General features: G+C 51.6%; 10 protein-coding genes and 1 non-coding gene across 11 annotated transcripts; 8 read left to right on the top strand and 3 right to left on the bottom strand.

The window, feature by feature from the left end:
• Positions 1-33: 33 nt before the first annotated feature.
• Positions 34-1279, bottom strand: BJY04DRAFT_204818 (bZIP transcription factor; the record flags this gene model as incomplete). The annotated part of the gene is made up of 3 exons (XM_073713538.1): positions 34-85; positions 296-1106; positions 1159-1279. 3 exons carry the CDS (start codon positions 1277-1279, stop codon positions 34-36), a joined length of 984 nt encoding a protein of 327 aa, XP_073576436.1.
• Positions 1280-2461: 1182 nt separating this feature from the next.
• On the top strand, positions 2462-3078 carry BJY04DRAFT_178016 (uncharacterized protein). Its single transcript, XM_073709677.1, has 3 exons — positions 2462-2539; positions 2607-2686; positions 2786-3078. The coding sequence occupies exons 1-3, from the start codon at positions 2471-2473 to the stop codon at positions 2991-2993; spliced, it is 357 nt and encodes a 118-aa protein (XP_073576435.1). The 5' UTR covers positions 2462-2470; the 3' UTR covers positions 2994-3078.
• Positions 3079-3370: 292 nt separating this feature from the next.
• BJY04DRAFT_213379 (uncharacterized protein) lies at positions 3371-3579 on the top strand (the record flags this gene model as incomplete). The annotated part of the gene is made up of 2 exons (XM_073714865.1): positions 3371-3439; positions 3499-3579. 2 exons carry the CDS (start codon positions 3371-3373, stop codon positions 3577-3579), a joined length of 150 nt encoding a protein of 49 aa, XP_073576434.1.
• Positions 3580-5970: 2391 nt separating this feature from the next.
• On the top strand, positions 5971-6523 carry BJY04DRAFT_213378 (uncharacterized protein; the record flags this gene model as incomplete). The annotated part of the gene is made up of 3 exons (XM_073714864.1): positions 5971-6039; positions 6082-6179; positions 6259-6523. 3 exons carry the CDS (start codon positions 5971-5973, stop codon positions 6521-6523), a joined length of 432 nt encoding a protein of 143 aa, XP_073576433.1.
• A 1176-nt stretch (positions 6524-7699) lies between these two features.
• Positions 7700-8871, top strand: BJY04DRAFT_213377 (uncharacterized protein; the record flags this gene model as incomplete). Its single annotated transcript, XM_073714863.1, has 2 exons — positions 7700-8428; positions 8482-8871. The coding sequence occupies 2 exons, from the start codon at positions 7700-7702 to the stop codon at positions 8869-8871; spliced, it is 1119 nt and encodes a 372-aa protein (XP_073576432.1).
• Positions 8872-10467: 1596 nt separating this feature from the next.
• On the top strand, positions 10468-12081 carry BJY04DRAFT_75818 (uncharacterized protein). Its single transcript, XM_073721011.1, has 3 exons — positions 10468-10808; positions 10866-11298; positions 11385-12081. The coding sequence occupies exons 1-3, from the start codon at positions 10576-10578 to the stop codon at positions 11832-11834; spliced, it is 1116 nt and encodes a 371-aa protein (XP_073576431.1). The 5' UTR covers positions 10468-10575; the 3' UTR covers positions 11835-12081.
• A 63-nt stretch (positions 12082-12144) lies between these two features.
• BJY04DRAFT_213375 (Zn(II)2Cys6 transcription factor) lies at positions 12145-14645 on the bottom strand (the record flags this gene model as incomplete). Its single annotated transcript, XM_073714862.1, has 4 exons — positions 12145-12783; positions 12874-13759; positions 13810-14478; positions 14524-14645. 4 exons carry the CDS (start codon positions 14643-14645, stop codon positions 12145-12147), a joined length of 2316 nt encoding a protein of 771 aa, XP_073576430.1.
• Positions 14646-15751: 1106 nt separating this feature from the next.
• Positions 15752-16758, top strand: BJY04DRAFT_228413 (SDR family oxidoreductase; the record flags this gene model as incomplete). Its single annotated transcript, XM_073718838.1, has 3 exons — positions 15752-16050; positions 16128-16496; positions 16602-16758. The coding sequence occupies 3 exons, from the start codon at positions 15752-15754 to the stop codon at positions 16741-16743; spliced, it is 810 nt and encodes a 269-aa protein (XP_073576429.1). The 3' UTR covers positions 16744-16758.
• A 438-nt stretch (positions 16759-17196) lies between these two features.
• Positions 17197-18808, top strand: BJY04DRAFT_178007 (dihydrodipicolinate synthase family protein). Its single transcript, XM_073709676.1, has one exon. The coding sequence runs from the start codon at positions 17304-17306 to the stop codon at positions 18252-18254; it is 951 nt and encodes a 316-aa protein (XP_073576428.1). The 5' UTR covers positions 17197-17303; the 3' UTR covers positions 18255-18808.
• BJY04DRAFT_204814 (protein kinase) lies at positions 18538-20007 on the bottom strand (the record flags this gene model as incomplete). Its single annotated transcript, XM_073713537.1, has 7 exons — positions 18538-18734; positions 18788-18947; positions 19001-19296; positions 19346-19430; positions 19490-19661; positions 19714-19832; positions 19867-20007. The coding sequence occupies 7 exons, from the start codon at positions 20005-20007 to the stop codon at positions 18538-18540; spliced, it is 1170 nt and encodes a 389-aa protein (XP_073576427.1).
• Positions 20008-20115: 108 nt separating this feature from the next.
• BJY04DRAFT_t12 lies at positions 20116-20234 on the top strand. The gene has a single exon. It is a non-coding gene; the product is annotated as a tRNA-Leu (tRNA).
• Positions 20235-20520: the final 286 nt, after the last annotated feature.

The following is a 20520-nucleotide window of genomic DNA, read 5'->3' as shown; positions in this document are numbered from 1 at the left end:
ATGTTACCGAATATCAATGTATCAGAGAGGCTATCAAGCAATCCAGATTTCGTTTTGCACCCGAACTCTCCTCACTATTCCCAACCTATTATATAGGTATAAACCATGCAAACCCGACTATGGTATCATGATCTCTCCGATCCCAAGGTTAGATACTTAGGTAGCCCAGCCTACGCAATCCATCCCATCCCATCCGCGAAAGAGGACTTCCAATTTCAATCAAATCACAAACACCCTCCCGCCAATCTCGCTCTCTTCTTCTCTCTCTCCTCCAGCTACCCCACCCAAAACCAACCTCTTCTCCCCCCGTTTCATCCTCCAAACCTCCGTCCCCCTCATAATCCCCTCACACCCGTCAACAACCCACCCCCAGCGGTCCAGAAACCCCTCCGTAACCTCCCAGTTCTCCACCTGCGACGGCTCCCCCCACACAAGAAGACTGTTTGGCCCTGCGCTGTTGCCTTCCCAGTACCCCATGATATCCGTGCACAGCTCTTCATCGTCCCACTCGTTTCCTCGTTTGATGAGGTTGTCGCGCATGCGCGGGCAGGGGAAGAGGTCGATCCAGGGGTGGTGTGGGGTTGAGAGTTGGAGAGCTGTGGGGCGGAGGTTTTCGGGATATGAATCTGGTAAAGGGGATGCTTCTGGTCTCGGTGGAGGTAATGCTGATGCTAATGCTGTTGCTGGTTCTGGGTGTATTTTCGTGAATGGAGAAATGGCGTTATCGTCGACGATCAGATCCCAGTCGATTCCTAGGGTGAGCATATTTGATACAAACGCGCGGTGCACATTGACTCGTGTTAGAGTGAGCAGGTGGCTGGCTGTGGGGTTGTTGAGGGTGAAGCTGTTGTGGTATTCGGCGAGTTGGCGGAGGAGGATTTGGCGTTTTGAGGCGGAGGGGTGGGTGAGCATTCTCCTTTCAACGGGGGAACAAGCTGTTATGGCGATTTCGATTGCTGGAGGTTGGAGGTTGCTTGATGGTTCAGGGTACTTGGGATGTTGCTGTAGCTGATGGTTCTGTGGCGGGGGTAGCGGCAGTTGTGGCGCTGTGGGTTGTGCTTTCTTGACTCCATTGCTATTGCTAGAATTCTGCTGCTTTCGCTGTCCTGTAGGTCTCAGGTCAGTAAATCGGACGGATAGAGAGTAGTGGGTACACACTGTAGGCTCGTTGGTTGAGGCGGTTTTGTCTCTTGCGGCGCTCAGCTGGGTCGTCGATGCCGTACCAGCTGTCCGGGGGGAGTGGCTGTGGGGGCATGCAGGTGGATGGGGTGTGCTGCATGTCAGCGAGGTTTGCGCATGGATGATGGAGGAGAGGAGAGGAGAGGAGAGGTGGAACTGGAGGTGAGGATGGGATGGGCTCGGTGGATATTGGTATCTCCGCTAACTCCGAACCCGGGGCAACCATTCCAGACTGGCCAATCAGGTGGCTGGATTGGTATAACCCCCAGGTATATAGGAATTGACGCTGCATGGCGGCGACGCAGTACTTCCTGCGCTTTTCCAAGGTTGGTGTGGCTCTTGAGCGGACAGCCATTACTCCCCTCAGCCCACATGGTCAGCTGGCTGGCCTGAGGAGAAGAAGAAGAAGAACAGAAAAGAAAAGAAAAGAAAAGAAAAAAAAGGAGGAAAAAAACATAAAGAAGAGGTTCATTCATCCCTATTTCCCTGCTGCCTCTGTCTTCCTTTCTCACCATCCCAACTCCTAGCGTTCCAATCCCACCATGAGACTCCTAACGCTTATACTGTTGACAAAGGCGACGTCTGCGAGAACCTCCCCTTTGCGTAGGACACCCACCCTTCACTCCCAGCCGCACGCGCGCTCCCTTCCCCTCTAAATACTCTCCCCATTGACCATTTCTTTCAAGGGCGATATACGTAGCCATGAGAGATCATCCCGGAGTGTATGAAATCTGGTGTGACGTGCACGAAAGCCGTGATTGTCAGGGTGATAGGCTAAAGGCAGTGGACGTTTCGAACCCCTGGAGCTCTGTCGGTGATGTGGTGAGGTCGTTTTATTGCTGGGGGGCTATTTCCTGTGGTTGATGGGGGTTTGCGGGGGCAAGACCTGCGTTGAGCCGGGGTGATATAATTGTTGATACTGCCTTTGGGACTAGATGTTGAGGAGCGACGGGGTTTACCTTTGTTTAGGTAATATTAGAGGATGAATCACGATTGAACTAGGGCTGTTAAAAGTCAAGAGACGCGAGGTCAAGAACTTTTTGGATATACTGGAGTATCTCTGATGACGCCGAACCAGGACATGCTTAGCACCGAATTCCACACTGTTGGACCAAACCTAGTGTGCAGTATCTCTGGGTCCGACGCTGCACCAGCAAACGTCAACCTCGACGGGAGCGGACTGTGATTACCCCGAGGAAGGAGAATATAAAGTGGGGGTTACCCTCATCCCACCCTGCTCAGCTCTCTTCTTTCCCCACTCTCTCAAGCTCTCTGCTGTCAGGCTGCAACTATGAGGCCCCTAATACTTGCCTCCTTCCTTGCTGACTGGGTCTGCAGTACACACACTGCTCTTGTCCTGGTATGTCTCTCGCTATCTTTTACCCCATTTGATGCTCTTTGATTGACACCGTCCCGTGCCTATCCAGACCATCAAGGGAATACAGGAGGATCGTACAGAAGAAGTTACGATGAGGGAAGTTGCAGAATGCTATGCCCTGCCTTTTGAGTAAGACCTTTCCCCTCCAGCCCAAACAGAATGACGTTCTCGTCCCTTCACTCAACGCGGATGAAAGAAAGTATGAACAAGAGCTGAAACCTCTTCAAGCACGGTATCCGTGGCTATCAGAGACGACTTTGGGGATGATACAACCTGGTGCGAACTATACGACGATAGCGATTGCCAGTGGGGTTCTTTTGCCACTGTAAAGCTTGATGAGCCCTGGAATTCAGATGGTGCTGTGGTGGAGTCGGTTAACCGTTATTGGACTTATCCTGAAAGTGTACGGGGTTTGAGAGGCCAGGAGCTGCATTGAATGGGTTTCTGAATGCATGACCAGATCGTCGATGCTGCTTACTAGCTCCATCCCTGTGGCATTGGAGCATGGATGATGCAGGTACGGAAGTGAGATCAGGTCGAGAAAACAGTGAATATACTGTTTCCTCAGGACGCCGAACCAGGATAAACCATTCTAGACGGGCCAATCATAACGTGTTGTTAGGATACCCCTATTCAGATGTGCTGCAACACCAACCACATTACTTCCTGTAATGCTCCGCTCAGCGTACATAGTCAGCTGGCTGAGCTGAGCACAAGATGGGATAGGCATAAAGAGTGGCGTTACTCCCGAGGTCCCCTCTATCTCCGTTCTTTTTTCATCATCACCTAACCTCCTTACTATCCGATTCCACCATGAGATTCTCAACCCCAACTTCCTTACTCGCGGGCCTAGTCTGCAGTACACAAGCCGCTCTTGTTCTGGTATGTCTATCTACTGCTCAATTTTAGTAATATGGAAACTATGCCTAACCTATATGCAGCTCATCGCCGAAGACTTGAGTAAGATGGTGGAGTTCACTGTTGAGACCCGTGACGTCTGCCAGGACTTTCCCTTTGCGTAAGGCACACTCTCTCTCCTGCTCAAAAGTTCATTTTGCAAATGAAGAGACAACCAACCAATACTGATTCTTCACAAGGACGCACTACGTAGAGGTCACTGGCACAGCAAGAAATACCGGGTGCAGCCTGTATGATAGCCCATCTTGCGGGATGGACCCCTTTGCCCATGCGATACCTGGCTTTCCCTGGCTCGCAGACACTGCCGTCTCTTTCGCAAGGTCGGTCAAGTGCACCTGGCCTGATCTTGGAATTGCTGGGGGGCTGCGGGGGCAGGACCTGCGTTGAGCGATCCGATCGTCAATGCTGCTTTTGGGAGTGCTGGCTGTAGAATGGAGGGGGCCGAATCGCCTCTCACTTTCTGGCTTTAATGTCTACTGCGTTCAAGTGGCTTGGGGGCATGGATGATGCAGGAACTGATGTGAGATGAGATTAAGGACTCTGTAATCATGCTATAACTCTGACAGCTCTGGACCAGGATACACCATTCTAGACTAACCTATAGTGTGTAAGATTCCAAGTTGGTTAGGATCGACCTATTCGAGGGTCTCCGAGGTCCTTGAACCTTACCCTGCAGCTGCGAGACCAACCACATCAGCTCCTGTTTCTTGAGTGCAACATCCGAGCTCAGCATACATGGCCAGTTGGCCGAGCTGAGATAAAGAAGGGAAGTATAAAGAAGGGTTTATCGCACCTTCTTTTGCTGTCTTTCCAAACTTCCTTGATCACTTAACCCTAGACCCTATCATGAGACTCTTAACATTTACCTACCTCCTAGCGGGTCTAGCATGCTCTGTACAAGCCGGCCTCCCCCTAGTATGCCTCATGTTCTCTCTATAATAAAGCCCCAGTCCTGTTTAATCCTGACTTAACTCACACTGACTATGTGCAGAAGCTCACGACACCTGACGGCCAGCGCATAGTCTACTTTGAAGTTGATGAAGCTGAAGTCTGCACTCACTTTGCTTGGGGGTAAGACACCCCTCGCTCTTTCTCTCTCTCTCTCTCTCTCTATCCAGAAATACTGATCACTTGCAAGACTACGCTCCGTGGCCATCAATCGACATCGGGGTCCCAGTCTCGTGCACCCTGTACGATAACAGCCAATGCTTGGGTAACTCAATGGCGACGATAATGTTCGGCTCTCCTTGGACCGCTGAGGGCGAGGGCGCTTTGCCCAGGGCAATTATATGCTCAGGTGATTTTTTTGAGGGTGCTAGGGGTTTGCGGGGAAAGGATCTGCGCTGAGTGGACTATGCATGGTGTAATTTGATCGGAGATGTTGCTTTTGGGGGTGCTCGCTGCGGAGTTGTGGATGGAGGGGTTTCTTCTATGTGGCTACAACGCCAACCACATCAGTTCCTGTTTCTTTAGTGTGACACTAGAGCTGAGTGTGACTGACTAGCTGGCCGAGCTGGGCAAAAGGGGAAGCATAAAGAGAGGGCTTATCCCATCCTGCGTCCCCTTGACTCTATCCTCTTTTTATACACACTCGAGCTCTCTCTCCACTTTCAGATCCCACCGCCACCATGAAATTGGCTTTGCTTACTTCTCTCCTAGCTGGCCTAGCATGCAGCACGCAAGTCTCTGTACTAATAATATCCAAGGACGAGTTTCGTGTCTATAAAACATGATGTTGGGGATATCTTGTGCTCGTTGTATGACAGTCTGTCCTGCATGACTCACCCATTCGCCAGAGCATCGTACAATAAGCCCCGGAAGGCAGACGGGAGCATCCTGCCGGCGATGGCGGTGATTTGGTCTCGGTCTATAGTGGAGGGGATGAGCATTTGCGGGGTCACGATTTGCGTTAGGGGGGGAGGGGGTTTGTACACTCACGTAGTGGGATCAGACCCTCTATCTTGCTTTTCAGATGTCGGGTAGTATGGGTATTCTGTTCCTAGGAGACTAAAATAAATACGCGGTTTCATGGGGTCGGTTCCCTTCCCTCTCTCGAGCACGACCATCGCAACTAGCACTGGCCACCTTGAAGGACGGACTCTGTGGCCGTTTACGGCGTGCCATGAGATGTATGCCAATGCGAGTTATCATAGAACACTGGACTTAACTCTGTGTCTCTCACGAGTGCGTGTTGGTGAGCACTAGAAATTCTGGTATTCACCAGGATGTTTAAGGTGGTGCCAGCTCCGCCACTCCAAACTCCCAACCAGGGTAATCCTCAACTGGTCAATGATGGGTGCTCCGCATACACTCTGGGTAGACAGGCTGTTGGGATGAACCTAGTCGAGTGTCCCACGCCATGCTCGGGGTGCATGATGAGCTGGCTGGGCTGGGGAGAACAAGCATAAGCACAAATAGTACCCTGACCCCTTTCCTCCCCTGCTGCCTCTGCCCCGCTTTCCAACTTGGTTGAATTCTCTGCTGCAAACTCCACTATGAGACTTCTAACGCTTGCTTCGTTTCTAGTCAATCTAGCATGCAGTGCACAAGCCGGGGTTATCCTGGTATGTCTTTTATAACAAAGCCCCTGTTCCTAATGATCCTAGTCTAATGGGCACCGTGCCTATGCGCAGCTCCAATCTAGCTCTGACTTAGAGGAGTTTACTACCGAAGACTTGGGGGTCTGCACCAACTTCCCCTGGATGTAAGTCACTTCTCACCCCTCCTGCACGATCTGTCTCATCCAAACCAAAGGGAAACCAATTGATGCTAATCTTTTTAAGTGTGGAATACGTAGCCAACAAAGACGATGCCGACCCTGGAATCGAATGCGGCCTATACGAGTATAGCTTCTGCGGGGCCCAATTCTACCTTTCGTCGGTGACATACAATCATCCCTGGACAGTCGACTCAGACCGGAACGCTGTGGCGGAATCGGTTCAATGTGTGGAGGTTTCCAATGAGGGTAAGGGACATTTGCAGGGACAGGATCTGCGTATAATTGGTTTTCTACATGGAGTGATGTACTCCGGGATGTTGTCTCGATAAGCTGGGTAGCCTACTTTGTATTACTTAGGAGACTGCAATTGACTGCGTGGTTTTGGAGAGTTGGTGTGTGTGTTGAGTAGAGAGTCGAGTACTGATTTGTAGCCTCTGTGGATATAATTTAGCCTTGACAGCTTTCGGTAGCAAGATAGAGCAGGGGTAGTCATGTCGTTCGTAGTCCCTGGTCTGCCATGTGGACTTTATGCGTATAGTCATCTATATACTATACAGATTTCTGCCCTGACATGCAACTCACTCATCTCATTCTCAGGTAGTGAGTTGCCTTAGCTATTCATAGGGCCCAACAGACAGGTCACAAGCTATGCCAATGTCTGCTCCCCCGGTACTATGGATCTTTCTAACCTCATCCAAGCTGCTCACTTTGACTCCAAAGTGAGAGATAGGTGAAATCTGATCTGGGTATAAATACCTTCTTCCGCTCGACGGTACTCCATCCTTCCTACATATTCTTCCTATTCAAGGAATATTTTTTTTTTCTTGAAGTCTTTTTTTTCTTTTATACATTCATTTCAAAACTTCTATCTCGGACGGGCACCTCTACTCTCATCTCACTTTCCTAAATCGACTTTCTTTACACCTATCTCTACCTTCTCTTTTCCCTTACTCCCTGCATCCCCAAATCCTTCCCTATCTCAAAACCTACTTCATTTCCTATATTTTGACCTAATCCTTCTACATTCATTCCACCCTCTGAAACTTCTCAATCAGTGTCCCCTGCTACCTTCAGTAACTCGAAGCTAGATAGCCCCAGTCTCATTTTCCTCCGACATCCTATATATATGTGAGTACACTTATTATTATCTTATCTGTCCGAGGCACCCCGTTTCTAAATCCCTTCCTAGACTCAAACCCTACTCCGGCAGCAGAGGTCTAGATCTGAGACCTATCCCTCTGTGTCCCTCCACTGTCTCCTGACGCCTTTAACTTGGACAAGGCGGTTCTGAGCTCTAGAGTCTACTCACTACGGAGACTTCTATAATAAGACACAGTATCACAATCTATCACCATCATCACGACACAATTTACCCTGTTTCCGCCATCACCATCTCTCTCCATTCTACACAACACAGAACCAGTTCCCGAACTCCACTAGAAACAACCAAGTCTACCCTCCCACCACTCTCAACCCACTCAAGCCAGGATCCCACAGAGTCCAAAATGGCCACCACTCCCTGCAAAATCCCCGGCATCACTTACGACGCAACCTATGTGAGCCGCCTAGCTAGCAGCATGTCTCTTCTCGCAGGCGCATTCAATCTCCCATCCACAAAGCCCCTATGGAACCTCTATGCCACAGACCCCCATACAAAACCCATTCTCGATGCCTGGGTTGACGAGCGCCCCAACCACCCTCTCTCTAAAATCAGAGCCGTCACCCCAGCCAAGCTTATGAATCTCGCCGCGGACCCCTCCCTGCAAGGGCTAATCACCGGCACCACGCACCCGGCATTTCGCACGCGGGGGTACAAAATGCTCGAAAAGGACACGATGCTGTTTGCAGTTGTGCATTTGTGGTATCTGGTCCGGCTGATGAAGGCCAAGCCGGATTTCTTTCCGCGCTCTGTGGTGGCTGGCGGACAGCTAAGGCTGGATGCGTATGACGTGCTGCATGGGTTTAAATTTTTGAAGTGGCTTTGGTGGTACCTCGTTCATAGGGGGATGCCGAAGGCGGCGCGGGATCGGAAGGCTCAGAGGCCGATTTATCATTATGAGACGGCGTTGTTTGTTGATGGGGGGAGTGAGAGTGAGGGTGGAGACGACACCGTGGGGGAGGAATCTGGTGATGAAGATGGAGATGAGAAGCATGAGGGTAGTGATGGTGTCTCGGAGGACACAGAGGCGGCTCTGGGAGTGTTAAGGGAGGACGCAGGGGACGGCACGCCGGCGGTTTGTGAAAGCCGGGATTTAGCAGGCTCGCATCTATGCTAATGGCGGTTCAGGTTTCTTGGGATTTGGCGCGAACGTCTAGTTCGGTGGCGGGTTCTCGTGAGGCGAGCCCGGTTCCTCCGGCTGCGTCTACTTCTTTGTCGGATGTCCCTTCTCCAGTTCAGCAGGCTACTGGGAGCGAGACTACTCCAGCAGCGCAAACGGTCTCTACAACTGGAACTACCCCCGAGGCTGATGGAGCATCTAACGTACCGCCTACACCTGAATCGGCAACAACACCCCCGGCTGAACCAATCATAACCAAAACCGCCCCAGCAGTCTACCCTGAGCAAGACACAGTATTAACCATCGATATCGGAGGCGCCAACAAACGAGACCGAGAAGACGAAGGGGATTATGACATGGCTGAGGACCATCCGCTGAAGCGGGCGAAGACCTGCTAGTTTTGAGGTTTTTCTCGTTGTTTATTCTAAAAAGAAGTTGAATTCTCACAAGCATGATGGTATCCTATGGATTTGGTTCGTTTTTATTTGGGGCTTGAATGACGGTTTTATGGAGTTCAGTAAACATGCACATATTGTCGCCCACCACGCTGCATCGAAGTCTGCTTTTTTTTTATTTGTTCTTTGCATGGGAAGAGGAGTTGCATGTCATGATCGGGTTTTATAGCTTTTACTTTGGACTATGGTTTATGGAGTTCAGTAAACATGCACATATTGTCGCCCACCACGCTGCATCGAAGTCTGCTTTTTTTTTATTTGTTCTTTGCATGGGAAGAGGAGTTGCATGTCATGATCGGGTTTTATAGCTTTTACTTTGGACTATGGTTTCTGGAGTTGAGCAAAGTGCGTTTGTTTAAATTATTTTAGGGTTTGCTACTGTTTTCTGAGTCCACATCCCATCTATGTCTTCTGCTTATATGGGAAACATGGGGTTGAAAAGTGGCTTGTCGGTTGGTTTCTCTTTTTTTTTTCAGTTCCACTCCAGATTACACAGATGTTATAGCTGCATTCTTGTTTACAGTCCGGTTAGTTATGCGGAGAATCCACCCTACTATAACATCAACTGAAAGATCCTGATCTTAGGGCTCCGGTTGGAGGAGTAAAAGTAGACACATATTAGCTAGTACGCTCTCCAGTGAAGCACTAGTACAGTAGATTTCTTTGACTCAAGAGAATCAAGACTTAAAATCCATACCAAGCAAGCCAAAAACCTCATTAACTCCGGACCCTCATTAGTCCATCCTCACTGCAAGCACGAACACCATCACAGCCACAATCTCAGCAAAGTTCTGACGTGATGATTGTCTTTGAGGCTGAGTCTGACGCTAAGCTGGGCTCAGGGCTCAAGCATGCATCGACTCAGCCTTGCCCAGCGAGCGCTAAATGCTCGCACTTAATTGGCGTAGAGTACTAGGGGCATCGCCAAGGAGAATAACACGAGGTGGGCTCGCGCTTTATTGGCTCGCAAGCAAGGATCGGGCAGTGCCGACTTTCTCCGTGGGCGTCACACCGTCGACTTGGGGCCCGGCCTGGCCCTGCTTGGAGTCCCTGGCGGGTGCAGGTGCAGGTCCGGTCAGTAAGAACCCTATTCTTCAGTCCTGGTTTCCGGGTTTCAGTTCTCTCGTCAGCAGTACAACATATTATACACCTACATACACTACGCTATGATGTGTATGCACATTCCCGAAACAGCTCCCATTGCGAATCTCGCTGCCAGGGTCTTCCTTTGCTGTCCAATGTTTGCACGCCGATCAGCACTCTGGATACGAGCTTGTCCAGCTGTCTACGCCCTGATTCGCCACGACCCAGCCAGGACGCAGGCGGAGGAAATGGTTCTCGTATTGCCCCTATCCTCGCTCTCCAGTGGCTTGCTTGCGGCTCAAATTGCTCAAGCGACGAGTGACAAGTGAGGGTTTGCCCATGAGCCATGTGATGAAGGGCAGTGCACCGGGCACGCACGCTTTTTTGACTCGTCTGCAGTAGAATGACTCGCAGTCGTCAGGCGCATTCTTAAACTTCTTGTGTCCCGAGCTTTGGTTTGACTTTCTTGTCGCGCTGCGCAGTTGTTCTTTCGATCCATCCCCGATTTCGAAGAATATTCTCCATCCCCTATCCGCATAACCACAACAACTCTCCCAATCCATCATGGCACCTCGACGAGGCGGAGGAGGCGGCGGCGGCTCCAGCAGCATCTCCTGCGACAGCTCCGCCTTCGCACTCGACTCGCCCCGAATCGACATCGCATTCCAGTCGCTCTTCCTGCTCGCCACAATCATCCTCTACTTCATCGCGCAGTCGCGCATCTCAAGGGGAAAGAAAGAAGGCTTTTCCGTCCCCGGCAAAGCGCTATTGATTCTCTCAGTCTTATTCGCCGTCTTGTACGTTCCCAATCACCCATCCACTCGAACTACACTAACACTTCCTTCCTCCGCCAGCGCCTTCATCCTCGCCATCGTCATAACAGCCCTAACCCAATGCTCCCCGGGAGTAACCGACGACATTATGCCCGCCTCAGTCGTGCAGTCCTGGCTCAGCCAGTTCGCCCTCTACATCCTAAACCTCCTCCTCCTCCTAACGGTCCCCAAGAAATACGCGACCGAGTTCCCCGGCAGCGTCTCCCGCCCCGCAATCCTCTTCCAGCAATCCTGGGCTGCGTTCATGGGCGTCCTCCTTGTCGCGGGACTGAGCATCGAGACCGCGCTCCAGGTATACCTCTACTCGGACAGCTACAGCGACTACGAGAAAGTAGATGAGCTGGCCGAGCCGCTAAGGGGCGTGTGGACGACAAGCAGCGTTATCAATGTGGTTGGTGTGCTTGTCGCGACTGCGACGGTGGGGGCTGCGAGCAGGGCGGCGCAGGGGGTTAAGGTACTTTTGATTTGATTTCATTTCTGCATTTGCATTTTCCTATTCGAGACTGGGATCCGGTTAACACTAACTCTTTTCTGAAATAGACCCTGTCAACATGGACACCCGTCTTCTCCATCTCAACACTCGCATTCAACCTCGCAGTCCTAGGCGGGTACGTCGACCGCGCCTTCGACAACCTCAACAACTACAGCTTGGGCGATTTCGCCGAGTATGAGCGCAAGCGCCATGCCGCGTATTTTCTGACTTGGTTCTTCTTCTGTCTTGCTTTCTTTGCTGCGCTGAAGGTGCTTTCTCACCGCGGGGCGAGCGGGTATCCTTCTGTTCCTGCTGGTGTTGCTGCCGGTGGGCCTGTGAGTCAGAATCCTGTGTATGTTCCGCCACAGAACCAGAGTGGTAGCTGGGTGGATCGGTTCCAGCATCCGCATCAAACCCAGCAGATGCAGCAGCAGCAGCAGGGTGGGTTTCAGTATCAGAATCAGTTTGGGGGGCAGCAGACGCAGCAGTATGCGTATGGGGGTGGGAATGTGCGGTGAGGTGCGGTGAGGTGAGGTGAGAGGATTGAGCTAGGCAAGGTCTAATGGAATGAGGCTTGAGACTCAATGAGCTCGATAGGGTTGCATTGAAATGAAGTGGGACGAATTATGGAAGGTTTTTATGTCTATGCTTGTCTCTCTGTGTTGGATATTTAGTCATGTTGTGTGCTTGCTTGCGATTGATATACCCATGCCCTATCTATATATATGAAGCCATAATAATAATGAAACATAAAGTACAGATTAGATCGCTCCTCTCTGCAACAGATCCTCTCTCTACTTGAGTCTTGGGATTAGGATAAGGGAACAATTAAAACCCAACCTCATCCCCGAAGAATAAATCCAAATTCCCCAACCCGCTCGACACCATCGACGTGAACTGCCCCCAGCCCGACGCGTCGGAGAGCGAGAACCCTAACCCGCCTACACCTGCACCTGCCATGCCGCCGGTAAAGTCAATCCCGTTTGCGTTTCCGGTATCGTCTAGCGAGTCAGTGTAGGTACTTGTTGCAATCGTATTTGGGCTGTTGGTGGTTCCTAGTGGGAGGATACTCGACCCGAAGGCGTGGTCTTGTGCTTGAGTCTGAGTGTGAGTTTGCGCGAGCGAGTGGGAGTGCGAGTGCGAGTGTGTCTGGTGTTGAGACTGCGACTGCGACTGAGCATGAGCATGAGCATGACTAGCACCATGCCCAGATCCAGAAACTACCAACGAAGAAGAGAAATTCAAGCTCGGGTCTCTCGTCTGCCTTGTCGCTTCGACGCGCAATTCCTCAAGGACAAGACAATATCGTTCCGAGAGGGAACCTTTCTCTGCGATAGCAGATAGATGTGATTGGCATCGACTGGCCGCGGAGAAATAGCTCTTGTATGTATCTGCCGGGTATGCTCTGTTTTGGATCACGTAGATGTAGAGCATGATTGTTGCGTTGAAGGCGAAGTAGGATGTTATCTATAGTATATTTCCCAGTTAGCAGGTCTGTGCTTCGGGCTGGAGCTGGTGATGGATGTTAGAGGGGTGGAGAAGAGAGGAGAGACGAACCCAAAGAGCCCTAAATAGCTGCCGATTCTGCGTAATCTCATCTATGATATCCACCGTCTTCATCGCTGCGTTTAGACACTGCCGCACGCTCTCTTCTGTTTGCTGTCTATTTGCACTCCCACTCGCATTTTCTCGTCCGTTCTGCAGCGACAACCTCGCAAAATCACTCAACACAAACGGCCGATGCGCTAGGATAATACTATGCCAGTAAGTAAGATTCAGGACATTCCGCTGGCGCTGAAAAATCGGCATGATTAGCGACGCGCTCAGTATATCCGCGTCCAGGAACCAGGCTAGATCCGCGCGCCAGGTGGTCAGCTCTGCATGGATGATCTTCACTGCGTTCCCACGCCGCGTTTCAGAGCTTGGTTTTATCGAGTACAGATCGCGCAGGGTGCGGCTGATGATGCGGGCGATTTTCATGTGTGCTAATGGCGCGAGCATGGTTGTTAGTGTTCTTGAGCTTGCAGCGGATGTCAATGGTATATTAATATTAATATTATTAGTATTGGTTTGTGCAGCGCCCAGCTCATGGTCTTCCACGCAAGCAGGGAGTTCGGTATCGATGTCGTCATCGTGAAACGAACGTGGGCGGCCAAGGGCGGCGCTGAGATAGGCGTCGAGCGTGTAAGCGCACCAGAAGGTGCGGCGGCGACACTCGGTTTCGATCGTGCTCATTCCGTTCCCTGGGTCTGCGCGGCGGTTGCGGTTGAGTCCGATGGCGAGGGCTAGGTGCGAGACTGTGCCGAAGAGACTCCAGCAGTGGTTTATGCGGGATTGCGTGAGGAGGTAGTAGCATTGGGTGAGCCGGGCTTGGACGGAGGTTAGGCGGATGGAGCCTTTTTCTTTGGTGAGTTGGTGTTCGGCGGCGAGGTAGTAGCGGGCGCTTATGTCTCGGTTAGCGTGGCTTAGGGTGAGGGTGGGTTGGGTACCTACCTCAGGTCTGTTGGGCCGGGGCGGTCGTTGTCTGGCATGTAGACTCTGGCGAGGGAGAAGACCATGAAGAGCAAGGCGACTTTGGCGGGGGCGCTGTGGGTGTCGCGCATGACGCCGAGGGTGTCGTAGAACTCGTTGAACCAGTCTTGGATTGTGGGTCGGTGGAGGAAGCGGTATGTGGGCATGGCGAAGTCGAAGTAGCGGTCTATCAGACGTTGTGCGTCGTCTCGTGGTAGCATCATGCAGAATGACGGATCGAACTCTGGTAGATTGAGCGGTGCATCGCCAAAGGTGAAGATACTGCTCGGTTGCGAGAAGGAGATTGCTTGATGGAGGCGTTTCTGCACGCGGAGGAGGAAGGATACCCCGGATGCAGGTCCAATGTAGTGTCCTTGGAGATCGGTTTGCGATGGCTCTGGCGAGTTGCGTGAGGACGCCTCTGCTGAGATCTGGTCATGGTGGCTTTGCTCGGTTGAGGGTACACCCTCCTGCGATGTCACTGGACTAGGGAGAATGGCGGAATAGCTCTGTCTGGTAGGAGTCTCCTCATCGTACCCCGGTGGGATGAGGAACTTCCGTCCTCTTGCATAGGAAGAGTCAAAGGTGCAACGGGCTTTGGCGCGGATGCAGAACTGGCACGGTTGCGAGTTGTTGCACTTGATTTTCCTCCTACTGCAGGTCAGTATGGATCAAACTGCCAAAGAGTTAGGGCACCTTTTGCAGCGGTCACATGCTCTGGTAACCCTGACTCTCTCGCTGTTGCTTTTCCGCTTTCTGGTCACCTGATGGGGCGGGGTCTCCGCGGAGGGAGACAGCGGCAGGCGATCGGGGGACATGGTAATCCGCTATGATGAGCGGGGAAGGGTGTCAAGGAGGGACGGAAACTTGATACAGCACACGGAAGGACGAAAAAAGCAAGGATGAGAGCAGCAATTATATCAACGGAAGTGGGCGGGTGTGATCCGTCGGTGGAAAGAGGGTAAAATGCGGGGAAGCTAGTGTGGGGTTGGCGCTTTTCCGTTGACTTTTCCGTCATCAGATGATGGTCTGCAGACGGTATTGATCGCCATATCAAAGGCTGCTATCCTGATAAGGGTCCATGGCATGGTTGGGTGGAAAACGACAAGTTATCCGGTGTTGCCTCGGAAATGTCGAGTCAAAATACCACACAGACTGTAGTACTACGACACGTGTATGCTCAACAAGCATCGTCAACATCTATATGTGTGACGGAACAATTGTACATTGTCGAACTCAGTTCGTAGAGTAGTTTGCGAGTAGTATGAATCTCGTCTCTTATATTCTGAGAGGACATTTTTCATCATGGTAAGAAAATTCCCAATGTGAGCCTGTTCGCTCTATCTAGCTCAGCAAGAAAAAAATAACACCTCTAAAGACTAGCCCTTTAGAGGGAAATCCCTGGCACTCCTGTATAGCTTCAGCAAGTCATGCCTTAAACTTTCACCCAATGTGCATTTTGAATAGCTCAGTATTAGCATAGGTAATATCCACTAGGGTATGCCTAGATTAAGTGCCGGAAGACTTTCAACCTTTAGAGCCTTGTATGGCATGGTCCAAGCAGATCTAATACAGCTCAGCCACGCCATTGCCAGATATCAGGGAGTTTTCAAATTCAGGGTCCCCCACCTAGGCTACAAGACTCTAAAAGAAGCTATGCTCGTTAGATCCCAAGCTACCCCAACCATAGTGCTCTCGGCACGGAAATGCTCCCTCCACCAGCGGTTCAAGCACACCTCCAACGGAAAAGCTCAGTGGGGCGGTTTACTCCATAGGTGCCATCGTCATTGCTCCAAAGTATACCGTTGATATTTGTAGGTACCTACCTTTTCAATTTTTGAGATAGTTCAATTCATTCCAATTTTCCCCTTCCGCCTCTCAACCCGAATCTTTACATACAACATCACACTCACCAACACACAACATGTCTTCCGTCGCCAAACGCCTCGAAGGCAAAACCGTCCTAATCACCGGCGCCTCCTCAGGAATCGGCCGCTCGACAGCCCTCGAGTTCGCGCGCACAGCACCCCAGAACCTCAAGCTGATTCTAACAGCCCGCCGCATCGACCGCCTGGAGCAGCTCAAGTCCGAAATCGAGCAGGAGTTCCCCGGCGTCAAGGTCCACCCTGTCCAGCTCGACGTCAGCAACCCAGCCGAAGTGCGGGGACTTGTCACATCTCTCCCGGAGGGGTTTAAGGAGATTGATGTCCTAGTGAATAACGCGTACGTTTCCATTCCATTCCTAGTACCGAAAGCACCAAGAACGGGCAGCTGGCTAACTCTCTGAACTAACCGAGCAGCGGCCTGGTAAAAGGCGTCGCCAAGGCGCCCGAAATCGCCGAAGAAGACATCAACATCATGTTCGCGACGAACGTCACAGGGCTTATCAATGTAACGCAGGCAATCCTCCCCACCATGCTGGCGCGCAACAACGGCGAGGGCTCCGGCGACATCATCAACATTGGCTCGATCGCGGGGCGCGAGCCATATGTGGGCGGGGGGATCTACTGCGCGACGAAAGCAGCTGTGCGCTCGTTTAGTGAGAGTCTGAGGAAAGAGCTCATTTCGAAGAGGGTGAGGGTTATCACGATTGATCCGGGCCAGGTGGAGACGGAGTTTTCGGTGGTGAGGTTTTATGGCGATAAGAGTAAGGCGGATGCGGTTTATGCGTGAGTTTCCTGGCTTTTTTTTTTTTTCATTCCTTCGCTTTACCTCGTTTGTATCTTGAGACGAAAGTTCTAGGGGGGGTATTGTGCTGACTGGACGGGGTGTAGTGGATGTGAGCCGTTGACGCCGGAGGATATCGCGGAGGTGATTGTGTTTACGGCGGGGAGGAGGGAGAATGTTGTTGTTGCTGATACGTTGTTGTTTCCGAATCATCAGGCTAGTGCGACGATTATGCATAGGAAGGCGTAGGTTTAGTTGTTTGTGGGTGTAGCATAGATTGTGGTGGTTTGGATACAAATGGTCTACTCATACTTGTCTTTATCTCCATACATTATGTTCAACGATAGGATGATTCTCCTACTTAGATAAGTTAGAATCGATACCACATCCACCTCAACGTTCAAAAAAGAGCACAACGCCACTATTCCCCTCTGCACCTCTCCTTCGGACTTGCGCCGAGGTGTTATCCTACTACGCCAGCTTATGGTGGCGCGACGGAAAAGCGCATCCGCTCCCATTTCCGTGCCCTATCCGCCCCATCCATGGATACCCGTCTTCACAGCAAGACAGCCACCCCGTTCACCAGGGCAAGCTCTCCACCCGGGCAAAATTTCCCCAGTACCCAATCCCTACCTCTTCTCGCGTGCCAACGGATATCTCCAACTCCCCCGTCCCCGGCCAGGCACCAGAAATCCCCCTCCCCCTCATATAGCTCAATCACCACCTATCTCACTCAATTCCTGTTCAAACACTATACCTACCTCCCTCCACCCTCTACCAAGTCAATCGCAGAGAGAAAGTACACCAAAATGACCCAATCCAAATCCAAAATCCCACCCGCCGGCGTCTGGGCCCCCGCCATAACCTTCTTCAACCACACAACCGACACCCTCGACCTCCCCTCCCAATCCCTCTACTACAACTACCTGAGCAAAACCGGCCTCGCGGGGCTCGTCATCCTCGGCACAAACGCTGAAACCTTCCTGCTCACGCGCGAAGAACGCAAGGCCCTCCTGCAAACCGCCCGCGCCGCAGTCGGCGACTCGTTCCCGCTCATGGCGGGCGTCTCGGGCCATTCCACGAAACAGGTGTTGGAGTTTATATCCGATGCAAAGGACGCAGGCGCAGATTACGCCTTACTTCTCCCCCCGGGGTATTTCGGGAAACAGACGACGCAGGCGGTGATCGAGGGGTTTTTTGACGACGTTGCGAGGGAGAGTGCGCTGCCGATTGTGATTTATAATTTCCCGGCCGTCGTGAACGGGGTTGATTTGGATAGTGCGACGATCACGAAGCTGGCAAAGCGACACGCGAATATTGTCGGGGTGAAACTTACCTGTGGTGCTGTGGCGAAGATTACTCGGTTGGCTGCTGCGTTTGCGGAGGGCGAGTTTGCGACGTTTGGCGGGCAGTCGGATTTTTTGGTTGGGGGGTTGGCGGCGGGGGCGGTGGGCACGATTGCGGGGTTTGCGAATGTTTTTCCCAAGACGATTGTGAAGATTTACAATCTTTATAACGAGGGGAAGTATGGCGAGGCGATGGAGCTGCATAAGAAGGCGGCGATTGCGGAGCAGCCGTGTAAGGCCGGGATTGCGAGTGTGAAGTATGCGGCGGCGATGACGACCGCGAAGAAGGCCGGGATTGAGGGGGCGTTGGACAGGTTGAGGCCGAGACGGCCGTATGTGGAGGTTGGGGATGCTGGGAAGATTGCGGTTATGGAGATGATTGAGGGGTTGAGGGGGGTGGAGGATAGTCTGTAGGTTGTTGGTTCTGATGGCTGTTCCAGTTGATGAATCAGAGTATCTGTTGGGATGAAGATGTCGTTGAGGCTTGTGATTATCATAAATAAGATCATCTTTCGAATAGAATTGATTTGAAGATAAGTTTTGGGATCTGGCAACGCAACCTAAGATAGCAAGATTGGAGAATAAGCACTGATTTCGCTAAAGGACAATGGTTTGAAGGACCTGCTGGTAGACAGGACACTGTGCAGCCTTGCTGCATGCACACGACCACATGATTACACATTTTGTAGTCAGGAGATCACCCTTTCGCTGCTACTATCAGCTGCATCAGAAAAGCGTCATAGACCAGCTCCTCCGCCGTCGGCCGCTCCTCCGGTAGCCATCGAAAGATTCTGCGCACGAAGTCGAGGAAAAGCGTCCTGTGCTGGCCCGAGAATTGTAGCTCGCGATCCTCAAAGGACTGCTGGGGAATACATGTGCAGCCTTTCCTGTAACCTGTAACCGATGTTAATGCAACACTCAAGATTGTTTAAACAGGAGCGACATACCATCACGATCCCAAAACCTTTCACACTTTTTACTCCTTTTCAAGAACTCCAGAGAAGGGGGCCCCATAAGAGAAACCATTTCAGCTAGATGGTGCTCGTCATTCAGATAGCCGTTTTGCTTTGCGAAAAACAGGTGATGGCCTTGCACTAGATCCCAGACCTTGAATGGCGTGTTAGTTGCGTACGCGCAGCTGATGTGGTCAGACAACGCACCATGTTTCCAACGGACCAGATATCAACCTTTTGATCCCACTCCATCTCCAGAATGACTTCCGGTGCGCGATAGATACCGGGCATGATATCCCCGTTGTACTTACTAGAACCTGACCTGGCCTCTCCCAAGTCAGAGAGTACAGGCGACCCCGTGCAAAGAGGCATCGGACGGGAGTGATAGATCGTCCGGTCTGCCAGAACCTTCCGAGCTATCGGGCGTGTTGCCTCGTCTTGTTCCATGTCCGACAGAATAGAGGTATCTTCTATCCCCTGGAGTACATTGTTCGGTGAGATATCTACCCTTCTTTCAGCGTGACTCTTTAGTGACCTGTGCTGCAGACTCACCGGTATGGACAACACTATTTTCGTGCAACAAGGTCAATGTAATCAGCGTGAGCTGAGTACTCCTCTGAACAAGGTCCTTCGAGAACTTCCTATCGGGAAGCAGATCTTGAATTGAGAAAGACTGATGCCAAGCGGCTGGTAAACCAGGCAGAGGTGTTTCCCATGCGGACCAACAATCTCAAAAGAGTCGAGCACCAGGCGGACTAATCTTTTCCTGTAGACGTCGCTGGATTGTTTCAGATGTTCTGAAAGCGTCCGTTCCCGATCAGGGCTTTCCCCGGTTACGCATACTTTGAGCGTACTGTAGCAGTTCTCTCTATCGAATATCAGGAACTTGCAACCAGGCCCAAACTCCTTTGAGCACTTACTTGGAATCTCGGCAAAGCCAGACGGTCGACGAAGTTCCGTATCCCAGCTTTGACACTACCTGGTATCGGGAGTGAAAGACATCGCCAGGATGAACAGGATAATACCAGAGGGAGGGTCTCTTCTTCAATAGTTTGCAAGGAATCTACTCTTACGTATCCCAGAGACGGTCGTGGAGGATCCCTGTGCGAGGAAACCAGAGTTCTGGCTGCAGGACGAGACGAGTAAGATATCACGCAGCCTGGGACTGAGCGCTTGGACGGTGAATGGAGACGTCGAAGGTTCCAGCGGAACATCACTGCAGCTTCGGAGGTGGGGGGGTGAGGAGTTGATAGGAGGGCAGTCGGGCCCCCTTACTCAGACAACGCCCTACAGCGGGCTTCAGCTGTCACGTGTATACAATAGGCAAGGTGGCCGAGCGGTCTAAGGCGCGCGGTTAAGGCTTCCAATTCGGATCCCTCCTCTTGATCAGTCAAGTTTCCGCGTCATTAATTTGGCGTGGGTTCGAATCCCACCCTTGTCAGTTCTTTTTGCTGTTTTTTGGCTGCTTTTTTGTGAGTGGAGTTAATGGGTGGGGGAGACCGACGGTGGGTATCAGCGAACAGGGCCCGGCCGGGGCTTTGGCCGAGACTACAGACTACAAAGGATGAGAGTGCTTGAACATTCAATGGAACACTGGGGAGGAATTGGCATGCACATTGTTCAACTATAGTAGAAGAACTAGGGTATCATGGGGTAGCACTAGTCGGTCATATCGCCATACCCATTGTATGTGCTAGGATACTCGTGAGAAATATATAATCGACCAG

Source organism: Aspergillus karnatakaensis (assembly GCF_047715665.1).
Source record: "Aspergillus karnatakaensis strain CBS 102800 unplaced genomic scaffold BJY04scaffold_3, whole genome shotgun sequence".
NCBI classification, from domain to species: Eukaryota; Fungi; Ascomycota; class Eurotiomycetes; order Eurotiales; family Aspergillaceae; genus Aspergillus; species Aspergillus karnatakaensis.
Note: the sequence above shows the minus strand (reverse complement) of the source record. Positions and strands in the feature narration are given on the sequence as shown.